General features: G+C 40.5%; 1 protein-coding gene across 4 annotated transcripts in view; it reads left to right on the top strand.

Annotated features, from left to right (window-relative positions):
* Window positions 1–1,479: 1,479 nt before the first annotated feature.
* The window catches only part of LOC101475961 (protein TANC1), a 113,301-nt gene continuing 95,743 nt past the window's right edge, over window positions 1,480–19,037 (top strand). For all 4 annotated transcript variants that reach the window (XM_076875045.1, XM_076875044.1, XM_076875043.1 and 1 more), the window contains exons 1-2: window positions 1,480–1,633; window positions 14,580–14,673. In XM_076875045.1, coding sequence (XP_076731160.1) covers window positions 14,613–14,673 — 61 coding nt within the window. In that variant the 5' untranslated portion in view covers window positions 1,480–1,633; window positions 14,580–14,612. The remainder of the gene's footprint in view (window positions 1,634–14,579; window positions 14,674–19,037) is intronic.

Raw genomic sequence — 19,037 nt, 5'->3', positions numbered from 1 at the left:
ATCGTCGAGGAGGAAATTACACAGCATACTTGCTAAGTTTGCAAACAGTAAGACAACTGGCAATTTAATGTATTTAGCTATCAGCTGACTATGAAAGTTTGGAGATTTTAAATTGCCTACATGTGCCCAGAGTGAATATTGTTGCTGAAAAAGGATGACCAGAAAGCATTAATGCAAAGCAGTGTGTTGGTGCAGCAGCCAGCCCATCTGGTGCCATGTTACTCTTTATGTTCTTGGAAGGATTAATGAGGCCATGCATATATTTTACAGACAGTTTAATGTCCACATGTAAAATCGACAAATGCAAAGTAGCACATAGCTGCAATCAGTTATCAGTGCAGAGTAAAACTCCATTTAGGATCTGAAACAAGTATAGTAATAAAATTGTCAGAAACTGTTAAAGACTGTATAGACCAAAGCATCCAATTATTGCTTTTCTTCCAATTATACGAAAACGAAAAGACCACCCTGAAGACGTCTAAAGCGTAGCTTGTAAGAATACAATAGCTATACACAATAACAGTGATTCAGCAAAATGTTGTGGACAGCGAGGCAAGTTTCATCTGACTGGACACTTTTGGCTTGATTGCAGCATTTTAGGTTCTGCAACTTTTGGTCCACCTAAATAAATAATGGATTCTTCAATATTCTACAACAGATTTATTCCTGGCAATGTGGAAAGAGCTTGGGCAGATTTTGGAACACAAATACCTTTGTGTGGAAAACTAATCTCAGTTCGAGGTCCATTCACTACTTCCAACTTCATCACACGATTTAATTTCACTTAAACACCTTAAAGTTTCATTTTAGAGTTCTCTTCTTTCTACATATATTCCCAGAAGGCTTCTGGAAGAAAACACAGACAGCTGATGCACTTCCTCTGGATTCATCTCCCATTCAAGTGACTTCTTCAGTCTCAGACTGACTGCAAATTTCTCCAACCAATCATTAAACTGAGCTTGGGCCTCAGTGTTAGGCAGTGGTGCTAATTTTGGCATTGTGCAACTGTACTCTTTATAAGGATGGGAAAAACCTGCATCCAGCTGACTTAAGAAGGTGCTTTTAAGACTTTTAAGACAAAGTTGGAGAGGCAGAGCTTAAGATGGTTTGGAAGTGTGCAGAGGAGGGATGGTGGATATAGTAGACAAAGGATATTGAAGATAGAGCTGCTTCTCTGAGGAAGAAAACCTCAGAGAAGTGTGTATCTGGAGGATATGCAAAAGTTTGGTGTGACAGAAGAGGACCCCATTGATAGGGTGAGATGGAGGCATATGATCCACTGTGGCGACCTCTAAAGGGAGCATCCGGAAGAAGGAAAATGTGAAGTTTTAAAGAATTTCACACTCCTTAAACTAAATGCTTGCAGCTTGTATCTCTAGCATCCTGTCATGTCCATGAGGCATGCACACAGAAATGAGAGCAGAAGAAAAGAAGCGGAGGAGGAGGAAGGAGGGGTAGATCTGGTTTGTTCTCCGCTGCTGATCCTTCCCACAGATGACCTCATGCGAGAGAAGGAGGAGTCCGACGTCCCGTAGCCTACCTTGGTGGAGCAAGTGGGGACTGAACTCGTGTGGAGATACGCTCAGAGTGCTGGTGAAACTTTTAGGACTTTAATATCCATGACATTTATCAGGTAAGATTTAAAGCGTATTCACAGATTGTTTGTGTGGTCGTCGTCGTTGTTGTTAGTTTGTTCACCAGTTGGGAGAAGTAGTGTTAAAGCGTGAGAGTTTTAGTGGCAGTTTGTTGGGAGGAATGTCGGGACATGCCCATTGAGCAGTCTTCAAAACCAACGGGACTGACAGCAGTCATTGGGATTTTTATTTTCAGTGGCACAGACATATTCAGTCTCTTTGTTCGAGTTGGTTTCTCTGCTGCTTTTACTTTACGTTACTGAGATGCTAAATTAGGTCAACTTTAAGGGAAGTTATTCGGTAAGTGGGTTAAAAAAAATCGCTTTTTTTTTAGCAGGTAAAGTTTCCATTCATTTGGATGTTAAACTCAAAGGAAACAACTTTAAAGCAACTAAAGTAAATTTAATCAAAGTAATTAAAAAGATTTGTTTCATAAATACTGACTAAAGAGGTGGCATTTTAATCGATTACTCGATGGCAATAATTTTTAAAATGGCCTCATCTGCAAAAATCTCTAAAAAATATAGTGACTCCATTGCAAAATTCTGAGCACAGTTTTCAGTAAGTAGCAGTAGTTGTTGTTTATTTCTGTTTTCGTGTGGAGAGAATTATAGAAAGGTCGGAAAAGCATCACTTTCCAGGCAGGTTTTTTCATGTCTAAGCATTTTAAACGTTTCTGGTGTCATTCTAAGGCTTTGAATGAAATACAGTATGAGTCAAGGATGGGATGGCCTTGGTCCACACCACATGGTGTGTTCAGTTGATATATGGGTGGATCCCTGGTATAATAATCCTTAAAGTCAGTCATGCAAATATATAAGAAACGGGAAACTAGATGTAAGGACTACAAAATTAATCGGATACAGCAGATAAAATTCATCCACTGGGGGAAATCATCCAACTGCCCACATGTGTGTCAGAATAACTGGGGAAAACCCATTTCAGAGTTGGACTATTCATTGAAGGTGAAGAAAGACCATTGCAGAGTTTCTGTATAGTCGATAAAATGTCAAATGAAAATAAATATTTGGAATTTAAGATTTAATTGGTGCAGATTCGCATGCTACACAGTGTTGAAGTGACCTAAATTACTTTATCACCAGTAATCCGATAAGAAGTGAGGTGAGGGTAGCTATGGACCAGATGTGGCCATCAATGTGTTGTGTAAACACTGTGCGCGCATCATCTTATGCACTGTCAACGTTATTTTCCCCTTTTAGAGGAAAAGGTTCATGGGCATTAAAAAATGGAGGCAGGAGGAACACTTGAATTCAGGGTTCTATTCATAGAGATTTCCAGTGATAAGATTAACTCATATCAATGTTCAGTGGATTGTGTTTATTTTTTAGACTGCATGTCTGAAAGTTTCATATAGTGGTTCGTGTCTGTTATCAGCTTGCTGAGGAAGAACAGTGATAATTGTATTGTCCTCTCATTAGGACACAGATGATTTCCAGAAAGGTCATTACTTTTCTTATGACCGTGTGGTCTTGCTTGATGCTAATGCTCTGTATTTTCTGATTGGATGCGGTGGTTTTGAAAGCAAAACCAAATCCAGATATAGCTGTAGGCCTAAAGCTAAAGGACTGTAATCTTTTCCACCCACATAAATTGAGTCATTGAAGTTGTTTGACCACTGGCTGGATATGAGTTCTGCTGCTTTCAGCATATTTCCGTAGAGGAATCCTCCTGTAACTAAGCCAGGTGCTCTGAAAATCAAAGTTCCAGTTTTTTGTTTTCACCTCCTCAGAAATTGCTTGTAAATGTCAGGATGAAGCTTTGATTGTTGATCGCATGTGAAGTCATAGATTCAACTTGCTCTCTGATCACTGTCTCTGATAAAGTCCTCATAACCTTAAAGCCTTCAGGCGTTCAGCCTTGAGAGAAGCTGCCACAACATTTGCTATTTCCTCCACTCAGCTGCTTGTTTCATTTTAGCTCCGAGGGCACTTTGCCTCTCTAGTGTTGATTCCCCCCCCCCCCCCATTTCAGACTCAACAGGTGGGACAGGCTTTGCTGCCGACAATCATGCTGATGGTCAGTTAACGGGAATATGCTCTGTATTAACTTTCCGACATAATTTCAGGCAATTTTACGCTGATTATGAAACCATTAGAGAGGATTTGCATGCCTCTGTGCCAAGGCTAGAACTACCCCAATTGTCTGTTATGAGGTGTTTGAATTGCAGGGCAGTCATCTTATTGAAAGTCCCTCAAGAGTCTGCTTCCCACTCTCTGCAGAGCCTGGTTCCCATGGTCCTCAGCCAGTTGGCTTATAACAGATGCTGGCATCAGAGTCGTATTGTTATGGCTGAGGAGGGAAGGTTACTGGAGCCAGTGACCTGACAGACAGCACACACTGAGCTGGTGCTGATAATAAGGATAATGGTTTTGTCCTATTGAAAGGACCCAGTCCATGGTTCCAACAGGAAAGCCAGATTTTTAGCGGCTTGTAGGGTTCAGGACTCCATATGTGAGCCTACCGGATGGGTTCTGAAAGCCTTGGTGTAAAAATCTGGTGTGAGTAAGGGTCTTACTGCACATTAGCTTGTGTGTAGCCTTATGGGAGTGCCCTATTTTGTAACTACATTAGCAAAAAGTTTAAGAGTGCTACTGTGTTACATATAAGTCTCCATGAAACTCCATCCGTTGTCATGATTAATTGCAACTTATTTTTTGTTTAGCTCTTCCCTCACATGATTTACTTGCATGCTACCAAAACCTTCTGAAATGTGATTGCACAGATTTACTATCAGTGCAAATCAGAATGTTTCCTGTAGCAATAATCTCGTTTCTTGCTTTCAGAATCTGCATCTTCATATACAGATATCTGATTTTAGAGATTACTTTATCCCTAACCTGTTACACATACTTGTCTGTTTTGGTTTGGTGCGTTAAGACGTGCCAAAGCTGTCACTCAAACTGCTGGACAGCTTCCAGTCGACTTGTTTGCAGTTGCAAAGCGAAGGCCAATTGCAGGATTTTGTGACCGTAGCCATGTGATTTCCATCTACGTTTGAAAAGCTTAACGACGGTTTGTGTCTGATGAATGTGGAAACTTTCAAGGAAGGAATCCCCTCTGCGTTATATATCAAGAGGAAGATTATGATGCGCATTGTGTGTGGAATTTACAGAAAACACATGCGAGACACTTTTGCATCTCAAAGCCATTAAAGTGGTCTTAGGGCATGTTGTGACATAATGACATAAAGCAGAAACGGTTACCCCCCTTGAGCTCTTGGAACCTGAACAAAGCACAAATTGTTGCAGGCTGTTATGGAGTTGGTGCCACCCTGTGGGGTAGGCGCTCTGTTGAAGTTATCATAAGAACCTGCAAGAGTATTATACCAGCCTATTTTATGTTTACTCTTTAAAAGATGTGCATGTGTCAGACGCAACATAACATCACCATCAGGAAATATTCTGTCGCATTCTCGGTGCTGGGACGACAGATTATGTACACACCTTTTGGCAAAGTGGCAAAGCTGTGTAATTGCATTAGCTCAAGTTTCATAAAGGGAATGGCAGCTTGTGTATCAAATGACTTTCCTTACCATTTAATTGCCACATTTCCCCTCGGGTCATCTAATAAAACACTGCAGAATCACAGCCATTTATTTGGAGTTTGTCTTGTATTTCAGTAATGCTGTTGACATTTGCAGAATTTAATAGCCATAAAAAATGCCCGGCGTTTCCTGCAGTATAAGTTGAAAGTCCAGGTGTGAGAGCGAGTATAGTGTGTATGTTTTCCTATATCTGAGCATGTGGTTAGGCTGTGTGTGTCTAAATCACGTGATTGTTTGGAGGTGCTTCTTGGTGCCAGCTGTTAGTGATTTACATTTTCAAGCTATTTTTGAGAACTCCAGAGATGCGGTGATAAAAAGAGAGAGGGTCATATATATAAACCAAAAGAACGTGTAAAAACAGCACAACACACTATTTGGAGTATTCACTTTATTTGTATTTCAAATGAATTTGATGATTATTTAGTTGACACTAGTTTAGAGTCTGTGGGAGGAATGTGCGATGACCTGTGTGCAATATCTCCTTTGCATGTGTGACTGGTGTCTGCAAATTGCACATAGTTGTGTGAGTTGTACTCTCATCTGTGTGCGGCTTGTTGCTCTCCTTCATTGTAGAGTGGGCTGGACCAGTCTGCAGCAAGCACCCGTGAAGGTTGCTGTAGACGAAGAAACCAGGAAAGCCAAACTCGATGGTTTGTTAACAGTTTTACTGTGGCCATATGTCGCCATTGTGGAACGTGTGCTGTTTTGCACTTGCTTTTATGTTCTCCTGGTCTACATAAATACATTGGTTATGTTTGGAAGTATGGAAGTGTTTGGGTTCCCACAAACCGATGAGCCAGTCGTCAACAAAGAGCTGCTGTGTGCAAATGTTTTGTACCCAGACCAATTGTATTCCTGTCATAACAAGGACTTAGGAAAACAAATCTTATTTGGATCAGTGAGATGTCAGCGTTTACCCGTTTTTGGTAAAACGCACACCTGAAAAACTTCGTCATTTTGGAGCCATATTGCCAACTTACAGAATGGTAACCTGTCTCAAGTGTTTATTGATATTTGTTTGTTCATTATTACTATTTTATGAAAAATGAATGGAAATACAAAAGTGCAAACACGGCGGTGAAGATCTGTCATTTGTAATGCTTTTTTTTGTTTGGTGCACTGGCGCCTTGCTATAATTCTTTTTGTGACTCACTGATTGATAAAACCTTAATAGAGATGTGTTGCGTGGACTTCCTGTAGACTTTGCGCACTGCTTGTTAATGTTTTACTCTTACTCAAATACCAGTCTCTCACAGAAGTGAATACCAAACTTAGTCCAAGTAGCAACGATTTGGCTTTATTTATTTTTACTGCAGATTTTTATTTCCACTTCACTGCTGCAGCAATTTAGTATCAGAGTGATAAGAGAGTTTAGTCATTATTGAGAACAAGAGATGAGGACGGAAATTGACGCAACATTGTTACTCAGTGTGGAGTTACATCGGAGGTGGTCTAACCTGGGAGCGAAGAGCGGAAACCATGCCGGCTCATCCGTAAATTCATAGTACCTAGTGATCTTTATCTAAATTAGTGCTGTTTTATGCAAATTCACTGCATGGTCTTGCCTTACTCTGACATTCCCACGCCAGGTTTAGTTTCCAGACCCCGAAATGTAACTCCATATTCAGAGTACTCACTAGCCCATTAAACATGCCTTAACGCTTCTAGATCAATGGTTCATGGATAAAACCAAACAGGTTCACTCATTTTCACTGCTGACACAGGGATTAGGGGTAGGGCTGCCACAAACGATTATTTTGATAGTCGACTAGTCACCGATTATTTATGCGATTAGTCGACTAATCAGATCATCATCCACTGGACGTAAAACTACAGCTTATTGCACCAGCAGCATCTACTCTTATATAACTATCATTAGCTTACAGCTTTAAGCTTTTAAGGTGCTAACTAAAAATAAAGACAAGATGATAGTTTATTCAATTTTAATGAAATTAGCAGATTGTCTCGGTGGAGTTTAATAAACTCCTTGCTATCTAAAATATAACAGGACACCGGAGTAAATTCTCCAGCATCTCACACTTCTGATGATCAGCTGTCTGCTTGACGTTTATTCAGCTGTGTAAAAACTATAACTTTAATCTCAGACAAACCGATTTACTCAGGAACAACTAAAATACTGAAAAAAAAAAGCCAAACAACAACATTTTTAATTTATCTAAGTGACTCATATATATTTAACCTGAGTAGCGAAAGACGGCGGTGGGTTTGAAAACAATTTGCCGGGAGTCCGGTGTTCTCACAGCGCTAGTGACCTAGCCCCCGGCTAGCTATCGAGCTAGTGGGTAACAGATGTCTCCGAAAACGTCGGAGCGCTTTTGAAAATATGTGGTGTCCTGATAAACTGAGCCGATATTTGAGGTTTACACAGCTACATTCTCGCCTGAAAATATGTTAAACGTTTATTTTGTGACCCAGAAAGAATAATAAGAGTAATATTAAAACTAACTAGCTACCGCCATTGTTGGAAACTAAGCTGGGCCGCGCTATGAATTCTGGGACAAAGCTGCTTCTTCTTCTTCTTCTTCTTCTTCTTCGGGGTTTAACGGCAGCTGGCATCCTTGTACATGCAGTGCTGCCATCTTCTGTTTCAGTCCGTTATTACACTCTTAAATCCTGCTACTTATTCCTGGGTCTTTTGGGATCTTACAAAGCTTCAAACGACGCGTCGACTATTAAATCAGTCGTCGACGATTTTGATAGTTGACGTAATCGTGACTAGTCGACAAATCGTGGCAGCCCTAATTAGGGGTATAACCGAACACAAAAGGCACTGTTTTTACTCCATTCTTACTAACTGTCCTACTTATTCACTGATGCTAAAGTCAGTTAAACACTGTTTATTGCCATTATGTAATCTCAGGTGATAGACAAAAGGACAAAAGGGGGTAAAACACGCTCTTGAGTTTGAAGCTTGGCACGCACCTGAACTTTCTGTTAATGAATGGTTACTTCAGCTGCTGTAATAGATAAAGTTTTGTTTCTGCTAATTTTTTTTGTTTTGCCTGTTGGGAAAGATTTTCTTCTATTTTGAAGCTTCTCATGCCAGTCTTATAAGTAGATCAGATTTGTTATCTTTTTAAGTTTTGCACTAAGCCATTTGGCTCATCATCCTCAATAAGAACCAAGCTTATTTTGCCCCAAGCTCGAACCTTGGATTTGCCGCGGCCTTTGATGAAATGATGATTTTCTACTGGCTAAAAGTAAACAAACAAAGGAGTACTGACCTTTTTTCTCATTGTTTTGAAACGTTTTCCCATGATATTTGTTAAATTTGCTGAAATGATCAAGCCACATGATATTACTTACAAGCCATGTAGTAGTTGATGTGATGGTATTACTTTGCCCTATTAGTATTATTATTATTAGAAATGTGTAGTCCTTCATTTCCTGTAGAAATGCACGTTGCCGAGTTCTTCAAAGGCTTCTTTGTGTTCTGGGAAAGTTTATGCATTGGAAATATGATACTATAAACCACTGCTTTTTCTGATGCTTAAAGGCATTTCTTGACTACAGAAACTTGAATATTATCTCTAATAACAGGAACATGAGAGCATTTAAGTCCATTTCAGCTACAGGGAGGTAGTAGGTTTGATTTCTAGTCCATTTCTTTGACACTGGTGTATCCTTAAGGCTGCTGCAACTTGTACACATGATTCATTCAGACTATGCAGACCTTTGAATCAAATGGTGACCAGAGTGCACTCATTGGTTTTGCTTCTGCTCTTTCTTTTCTCTCATAACTTGTTTGGCACAAATGGTGTCACCTCTTTGGGTTTCTCATTATTTTTGTATACTCATTTGTCATACTGGCTTTCAGAGTTCCAAGATGCATACATGCATACTGATTTTTTGACATTTGTAAGTTGTTTGATACCACATGCCCATTACAGAGACATAACTTGGTTTAACTTAGAACAGTTTTTGTGTATAGCAGTGTGATGCGGTGACTTTTACAGTAGTGAGGCAATTACTATAGACGTCCTGGTGAAAATGTTCAACTTTAGAACAGTAAAAAAATATTTTAATTTTTTAAATCTCTTTACTAGTTTACTACTAAAAGCTGTGAAAGGGGTGACTTTTTCTTTAAATAATTCAGCTGTTATAATGACAGTAATCCTTAATCCATGGCAGTTTTGGCCCTACTTGCCTGCTAGATACCATTTATGCTATTTCGAATCCCTGAACTAGATGGTCTTGACCATGTATTTGGTGTTACTATTTTTTGGAGCATGTTTAATGCTCACAAATTATATGTGCTCATGTATGCTTAATGGTAAAGACCATCAGGCTAACAAAGCATGCTAGTAAGTGCTTAGTACTCCATTTTCTTCTCCAAATATTACCACCTTTAGCTCAGGAAAAACCTGGATAGCAGACCATATGATCACCTGTGTAATTTGTTTGTGGGTTAATCACAATGTTTAAGTCATCCATTAATATTTCAAGGTATTTCCCCCTAATTACAAGATGAAGGCCTGCTTCCTATAGGCTGGTGCAGGGAAAAGGCTGAGCAGGAAACACTTGAGTCAAACCGGTAGAGAAGTGCCATAAAATATCTGTCCTTTTGTTATTTCTCTTCCAGTTGCTTTAGTGTGAATAACAACCTTTTGTTTACAGTGGCTGACACTCAGACTGCGCTTTCCTCTCTACCTACTTCCAGCACTTCCTCTTTCAAAGGTTTGTTAGCTAACTTGCCCCATTGTTTATGGACCCTTGAACTCACAGGCCAGGCTAGGCCTGTTTCCTGCACCCAGCGAATGGACAGCAAATAAAAGAGATAATTACGGATTTCACATGAGAATTTTGAAGTCTCACTAGTTTGCTTCTAGGCTAGCTTGTTTGATAAACCAGCTTGAAGGTCAGCCCAAAGTGAGAATTTCCATGTTGCTATGACAACAGGGTGGAAAACTGAGAGCAGTCAGTCATGTAGAATCAGTTGATGAAGAGAGCTGGCAGGGCATATCAACAGGAAAGAGATGAACGCAAGGGGTGGAAAATAGCTGTTTGCTCCAATGCTGGAAGCTCATCTGAGCTTGAGGGTGCACTCTCTATTGTTTGCCACTTAATAAAGTGCAAAGCAGACTAACTCACCAGCATCAGTGTTTGTTAAATGTTCCCCCACCAGATGTAATCAGGACAAACAATCCCCTTTCTGTTCTCTATATAGGCATCTTCTCAGATGACTATGGTATAGCGAGCTGGCCCCATTAACCACATGTCACGTCGGCATTGTGCAGGTGTGGATCTTTCCTGTTTCGTAACCTGTCTGGATTTGAACTGTGTCACATTGGGAATGACCTGGAAAACAAATATATGGATAACCCGAGGCTCCTTTTAACCCACCCAGGCTCCAATTTCTTTTTTTTCTAAAAGGGAAGCTGCCTTGACATTATACCGCAGATTGGAGTCAGTTTTATTTTTGCCTTGAGCTTTTACAGAGTAACAGACAGCTCTCGTGTGAAGGTCTTCGTGCTGACATGTATGTTTGGTTAAAATGCTAGCAGTGGGAAAATCATGATGCGGTCTTTTGTGTGTATCCCTTTAGATGGTCTGTTGGAACTTTATGACAATTTGCCTCAAATAAACAAGAGCAGCAGCAAATTTACTGCTTTTTCACTGGGTAAATGTTGTTTCTGCAGACCCTTGAGCCTTGGTGGCACTTGCACTGCTCTGTTTTAATTTTGAGAGGCCCCTAGTAAGGGGCCATGCTAATATACAAACACAGCTTTGTGCACTGGGATGAACCAGACCTTGAAGGCTTAAAGAATATTGATTCCCATCGCTCTGCGTAGCATGCGGTTCGTGCTTCTTCTCTGAGGGGACTGTCTTACAAATGTCAAATTTATAGCCCTGCTATGCTGATCGAATTACTTCTGCTGTCGTGGGGATTAAGCTTTGATTTCATTAACCTTTTTCAGGATTCCCCACAACCAGTGCCAATAAAAACAATGCAAGGCTTAGGCGGCATTAACACAAAATGTTGTTCGTGATTATCCAGAAGACTTAATGAAGACACTTAGTTTGTTATGAAAATCATCCTACTTTGTCTGTTTTTTTTACATTTTGATCTATAACCGTGTATTCACCGGTCACCTTAGTAGGTACACCCCGTAAGTATTAGGTTGGGCCTTCAGAGTAGCCTTAAGCTTTCATGGCAGAGCACAGTTGCTGCACATCCATGATGAGAATCTCCTGTTCCACCGCATCCTAAAGGTGCTCTACTGGATTGAACTCTGCTGTCTGTGGAGGCTATTTGAGTCCAGTGAACTCATTGTCATGTTCAAGAAAACATTTGGAGATAATTAGAGCTTTGTGACATGATGTGCTTTCCTGTTTGAAGCAGCCTTCAGAACATGGGCACACTGTGGTCTTAAAGGGATGAGCATGATCAGTAACAATATTCATTTACCCCCCCTACTCCTAACCAGGGCCAACACCAACACCAGCAGCAGCCTGAGCTGTTGATACAAGGCGGGATGGATCCGTGCTTTCTTGCTGCCAAATTCTGACCATCTGAATGCTGCAGTGGAAATTTAGACTAATCAGACAAGGCAATGTTTTCACTATCTTATGTTGTTCAATTCTTGTGAATATGTGTGAATTGTAGCCTCAGTTTCAGTGTTCTTAGCTGAACATTTGCTTTAAGATGTGGACTTCTGCTGCTTCAGGGTTTGAAGTGTTGTGCGGAGCTATGCTCTTCTGCATAGCTTAGTTGTAAAGACTGGTTAGTTGAGTTACTGTTGCCTTCCTATTAGCTCAAAGCGTTTTGTCCCCTTCTCCTTTAACCTCTGACATCAGTAAGGCATTTTTCTCCCAGAGAACTGCTTCTTTGTTTTTCAGTGTTTTCGTGGAAAAAATCCTAGTAGATGAGCAGTGTCTGAAATACTCACTCCACTCCATCTGGCACTGATATGTCACTTAAATCACCTTTCATCCAATGGTGGAACTTCCCAGTAAATATGGTCATCTTGACTGTATTTACAGTTTGTATCAGTTTCATTGCAGTAAGTCAAATTCATCGAGTTCTTGCCTCATGATTGGACGATTACCTGCCCGCATTTATCAATGAACATGTGAACTGGCCAGTGAGTGTAGATCTAATTGGCACCAATATCATTTTAAGGTTTTTCATTTTTGATGCTTTGGGGAGTTTAAACAAAGCAGTGTTTGTAACACAGTACTTTAGTTTACCAGCTGTTGTTCCGTGACCACCTGTGGCTGTTGCAACCTTGTGTCATAATTGTGTTGGGTTGGCTAGAGTGTATCTATGCCAGTGTCTCGAATCACTCTCCATTACACTGTATGCAGCAATCTTTCTACGTTTTCCCTTCCCGGAGCTAAAATGCTCACGGACTTTTAATAATGCTGTCATCATTGTGCTTTTATTTAAGCTGTCATTACGACAGTGATGACACATGGTTGGCTTTCTTTCAAGTAATATGTACATTGTAACTCCGCACCTGATGCAAACAGCTGATAGACGCATAGCTCAGAATTAGGAATGATTAACTGTATACCATGCCTGAAGAGGTGAACCTCATTCTCTCACTGGGTGCTGACTTTGTGTGTGTGTTTGTGTCCAGTGGCTGTGATGGGGGGGATGGAAGGAATTTGTCATGTTGGCTTTTAGAGTTTTAAGAGGGCGTTTCTCATTTCCTTTGGGTTCACCTGCGTAATGTTTATTGTTACTGTGGCGATGAGCAGCGAGCTCCCACACAGAAACTACCAACTCCTCCTAATTTTGCACTGTGATGTCATGAACTGCAATATCTCTGCCTCTACACATGCGTGAAGTGTTTCCAGCTGCGCGTCCTTTACCCGGAGTCGATTGTTTTAACCGATGCATGAAACTATACATTTTTAGACATAAGTTGTAACGGCCGCCGTTTTCTTTGTGAGTATTTATTACACGGCGTGCTGCGGGGAAAAGCCTGTTCTAACGTTTGAGTCTAAGGTTTATTTTTTTAGCACCTGGCGGCTCTTTTTTTTTTTTTTTTTTTAACTTCTCATCCGTAAATAATCTGCTCTTTCACGTGATTCAGTTTATTTTGAAAAGTCTCAACAGGATCCTGAGCTTTATTGTGAAAGGTTTATGTGGAACATAAACAAGCGGACACGCGAAGGTGTTACCCTCGCTGTTGCTAAAGACAACGCATAAAAACAGGCGCTTGTCCGTCAGTAGTGTGGGTATATAAAATATAAGAGAAAGAGAGAACTTTAAGAAATTAATATAGCCACTACAGTGACCATCAGAACAATGAAAAAATATTGTCGTAAACAGTTTATTTTGCGACACCACGAAACAAACGATAGCGTAAAATGAAACAATAGATGTTTTTATATCGTCATCCGATATATATCGTTATATCGAACAGCCCTAGTGTGCACATGTCTTATACTATGACAAATCAGGTGCATTTCTTGTTAAGGTTTGTTTTTGGGTATAAAAAGGTAAAGGATTAAAAAAACAAAATAAAAAAATGGTGTATAGGGGGGAAAAGGTTGATTCAGAAGCCTCTTTCAATAAGCAGTAAGAGGACCTAGATTTGTGAAGCCTGGCCTCTGGGTTAAGAACTATGTTTTGTTTGCACATGGCATATCCTTATTTGGTTGAAACCATTCTTTTCTCTTCATTGGAAAGATTGCTCTGCTGCTATTAATACAGTACTGTAGGAGCCTGTAATGTGTTCAGAGGGATGGTAACCAAAAATCCCACACAATTAACTGTTCTAGGCAACGCTGTGTTATGAATGTTTTTACTGTTGTCCAGCTACGTAAAGACTATAAATAATCCCAAAGTAAGCAAGAACATCCAGGCCAGACCTTGAGTTCATGTTATACCGTTTAACTCTAAGGTTTCAAAATGAACACAGGGTTGGGAGGAACCATGGATATCAGTTGTAAACACCCAAGTGCAGCCCCGTAGCGTCGATTGCATGTGGAATCCAGGACATTCGACCGACTGTTTTCCTGCATAACAAGATAGCAGAACTTGTCCTTTTCTGTTTAAATATTAGAGCATTCTTTCCATGCTCCCCTCCACTGATGACCTGCAGGAGTGGGAGTGCTGTGGGAACACTCCCGGGCGAGTGCCAGCTAAACAGATAGAAATGCAGATATACAGTACACTGTTTTGCCATTGCTGTGTTCCAAGCTTGAGGACACATTTGGCCTGTTTTTTTTTTTTGCTTAATTCTTGATTAAAAACAACAAAAAAGGCATCGTGTGTTTAATCTGTTTTCTTATTTGCACGTGAATACAGAAAACGGCCTCTGTTTTGTTAGACTGACAATGGATGCATCTCAGTTATCCTGTTGTGACTGTGGGTTAATGAATGTTTTTATTTGCTTTAACCCCAGGGGCTCTGCAGAAAGGATTCCAGGAATCTTGCCATGTTCAAGGCAGTGCTGAAGAAGAACAGAGATGGAGGCAAGGGGAGCAAGAAGGATTCAGGTATGTGTAAAATCTGGAAGAAAAACAGCTAGGATCCAGGAATCAGATACCCCAAACACCAAGACACTAAAGCTACATTCAGAGTTTATAAATTCATTCCTGACTAAGCTTTATGAAGTACCCTTCACAGATTGCCTTCTAGTTAAAGATTGAGAATGTGATAACCGAAGTGAGTTAAGTGAGCTGAAGAGAACAGAAGAGAAAGCTAAATCTGAAGTGTGCTCTTGGCAAATATACAAAACTGATGGTGGGGGGGAAAAAAATAACTTTTTCCATTTGACCTATAAAAAAAACAAAACAAACCAGTGCTTCATTTCTAGATATCTGTAAACACTGTTGCCATAACTAGAATGGTACTTGAGGAAAAACCTAAGATGTGCACTTGAACTTTAAAGCTCTTCCTGTACTTGTCCTCTATGCGGGGAGTTTTCCAGTTTTGGTAAAAGATGGTGTGGGAAGAAATGACAGCTATATGATCTCACACATTGTAGGTCACTGGTGACACAGCGCGCCATAGACGGAAATCACGCAGCCATTGCTACATCTCTAACTGTGAGATCAGAGCAGGATACCTTCTTTCTTTCTATCTTTGATTTGACTGGAGATGCAATGTGACCGTTGTGTCATAACAGATGTTTCACTTTGGAAGCTTGCATCGGGCCTTTCCAAAATGACTAATCATGAGTCAGTCTTAGCAATACATTGTTTACTTGTACATGCAATGGCTTTCTCCAAAGACGTGTCTTGAAATAGCAGGTTGACCATTTATGCTTATACTGCACCTACCAGCCTAGACCTGCTGTAGCACCTGAGGGCTTGCCTCAGAAGTCTGGTTCAAACAGTCTACAGTGTGCACGGTAGATGTCTCATAGCTCCTTCTATCGTGCTCTATCATCCTTTGTCTGATGTGATTGTTTCACTCAACAGCCGGTGTTAAAATTAAAGGGGAAACCGTGACTTTCTTTCCACAGACACACACACACAATACTTCACCACATCACCTCGACTGCTTTCCAGTACATTAAGGGATTGAGATCTGAGCACTGCAGCCTTGTATACATTTTCCTTAATGAAGGTGTTGCAACCTGTCTAGCCTGTATGAATCACTCAGATAGCGTAGTTTTCTTGTTATTCCACACTTAAACACAGAAGTTACTGGGTGTGTGAAGACCAAGAGCAGCAGAGTTTTATGGCGGGATAGAAGTCTTTATCCCCAGCCTCACTTTCCCAGTTGGAACCCATCCATCAAGCTGAAGTGGCTCTGCCTCCTTTTCTCATGCTGGGACAATAAAAGTCTTGCCACTCCTTTCTGTTGTTTAGGGCTCTTATGGTTGAGAGGTCAGCTACAACTGCTACCTTTGCCCCACTGTTGTGCCTGCATGTGGCCTGTATATCTGTTATATATCTTTATTTTCTGGGCTTTAACAGTTTATTTAGTTACTTGACCTCAATGAAATGTAGGTAATGTCATAAAAAGTTGCTGGCAGATCATCTCTTTATAATCTTGCCCTTCCTGGGACTTAAAATGTAGTTAGGAATACATAAAACCTGATGATTGGATACACTACGCATTATGTACATGCATTTTTTAAATGATTATTTATTAGTCTTATAAGTCTGGTTTTTTTTTCTGGCCCTCTAAGCGTCCTTAGAGGCTGGACTCTACAGACTTTCCTTTCTTCAGAAGATCCAGAAGGACAAAATGTCTGTAAAATGTGCTCAGCAGCATATAATGGAAATAAGTGGGAGGAACGACCTTGATAATCGTATAATTGCACGAGAGCTCAGCATATGTTGGTCATGACTTGGTGGCTATGGACTGGAGGCGACTTTAAAACAGTAAAGGAAACTTGGCCCCCATGCCAGATACCACTACAGTCATTAGCTCTCCTTTGGGATCTCCCCATTGCCAAGACCACAAAAACACACAGCTTGCTAATTTAGTCTCTCCATCTTGTGCTCCTCCTAGGTCCTTCCTCCTTCGTTTCCTCCTCCTTCCCACTTGCCTCTCCTGTAGTCAATCTGCAAGGAATCTGTTTTAAATTGACCATGTGAATCCCTTTTAAGTACTTTTTTATGGTCTGCCATTCCATGAGTGGGCACTAGTTTGCTGTGGGTAGTTGCCTTTTGATGTTCTCATTTTCTGAGAGCTGGGTAATTGTAGCAGGGACATGCTGTGTATAGGAATCACTACGGTCGATATTTGGGACACTGGGAAAATTATTGCATTATAAAGATTAAAATGTTGTTGTAGCTGGTGTTTGCTGGGAGGGTGCATCCCTCTATTTAAAGATCAGGTTGGTAGAAATAATGATGCTGTCTCGCCATGACACGAGTTTATATGAAATTGCTCTGCTTTGTTCTTTAATTTTTAATATAACAGCAGTCGGACTTAACAAAAATGAATAAGGAGAGTTATGTTCTCAAGATGCTGTTGCACGGTGGTGACTTTCCTTTGGGTGAGTTCCTTGGAGACAACTTTTTGTCTTAGTTGGAGTTCAGTCAAGTAATTAATCAGCTGGTTTTCTTTAGCAGCCTGTAAAGTACATAGTTTGTCACCATGTTTTTTAGATCATACCAAGGACCTTTGTTAAGACATGTGAGTCTACATTTTTCCACCAAGATTTAATGCTTTTTCTGGCAAACTGGCCTCAGTGGCCCATTTCTTTACCCTTCACAGAGGCCCCAGTAGCTTTCTCCTTTTGAAGCCTTACTGTACTGAGAGGAGTAAATAGTTGCTTTCTTCACATCAGTTCGTGCTGATATATCCAGGAAAATTGCATTTTTGGCTCGGCTTTAATTGCTGAGTGTGACCGTGTGTTACCGTAATACCTGAATGAATGCCCACTTACTTAGGCTTACTGCTCCATGTGCTGCTTGAAGCAGCTGCCACACAGTTGTCTGTCTGTTGTGGGTGATGTAGTGTTAATCTCACTAGCTGTCCACTCTTTGAGGTAACAGTTTCAGCTGTTTATTCCTCCGACTCCCGGCACATTCACCAGCCTTGTACACACAACGAATATGCAGTTACCAGCAGTTGCCAGGACTTTTCTCCCTTTGTTTGTCAGTATAGCGACAGAAGCCACACATGCACCTGGCTGGACCGGGAGGAGCTACTCTGTTGTTGACCTGAGACCTGGGGTCAACCCCTGCTTTATGTCCCCACAGATAATGGCCAGCCACTTGCCCTAGTTTGCAAATATTAGGAGGAATTGTGGGTCTAATCATTTAAATGTGAAGGAAAAGCAAACCCCAGATGTGGTTCTATTTTCCAGTTAAACCAATATACGAAAATGACTACGTCCCCCATAAAACGTGACAACTTTGTTCTTTTTTTTTTTTTTTTTTTTGTCAAGGGATATCAAGGGACTATTTGGTCACATTACTTTTATTATCAAGGTCTGATACGGCATAGAACGTGTTGGCTCTTCAAACACATGACGATAAGCAGCTTTACACAACAACAAAAATTTGTCACCGGTTCAGTGACTTGCAAAGTTTCTAAGTCTTTTAATTCCATTTCAAAGCGATTCACGGCCTGAGCAGACTCTTTGAATTTCAGGAAGATTAAGTGAAAAATTTATGGAATCTAAGTGATGTAAAAGACCCGCATTCAAAGTACTGGTCATTCTGTGTGTGTGTGTGTGTGTGTGTTTGAGAGAGAGAAAGAGAGGGCATTAAGAACTTTGTTGCCTCAGCTGTGGCGGAGAATGGTACGTGCTGTCTCTGCACTTTCTGTGCGCTTCTTGGGTGTTTTGACATAAAACAGTGATTTGTTGCTAAAGGTCAGACAACAGCAAATTGGTTAACAAAGCAGAATTTTTGTTTAGGTGGCTTTCTGATTTTTAAATACTGCTGTGATGTTGGAATAGATTAAATCTTTTAAGGCAGGCGCCAGAAAAGCGAATCGATCGTACTTTAGGGGAAGAGTTTTTTGGTTTGTTATGTTGTAAAATCTCACATCTATTGTGAATTTTATTGCAAGCTCTGCTCTGCATACTCGTGTATCACCTCTCTGTTGAGGTACAGTGTTAGAAGAACAGCTGGCATTGCAGAGATTCCAGGGAGTTCTCTCTGTTACAGCTGCCCCATTAGGATTATCTTACCGTTAGGGGAAGACTTTCCTCTGTAAACAATAACCACAGGTGGCTGAGTTATTTGTCCAAACATAAAGGAGCTTTTGATATAAGGTTCTCCATTCGAACAAAGGCAGCTTTTTTTTTTTTTTTTTTTTTTTTTTTGTTACAGGGAGGGAAATGTAAAATCCCGCTTGGTTGTATGTTATCTTTGCTCTGAGATGGCGTCAGTTCAGAATGAAAACACTCAAACAGACTTGCTTTCGCCCCACAATTTTGTTTCATTGT

Source organism: Maylandia zebra, linkage group LG16 (assembly GCF_041146795.1).
Source record: "Maylandia zebra isolate NMK-2024a linkage group LG16, Mzebra_GT3a, whole genome shotgun sequence".
Taxonomy (NCBI): domain Eukaryota; kingdom Metazoa; phylum Chordata; class Actinopteri; order Cichliformes; family Cichlidae; genus Maylandia; species Maylandia zebra.
This window is presented reverse-complemented; position numbering and strand designations above follow the sequence as displayed.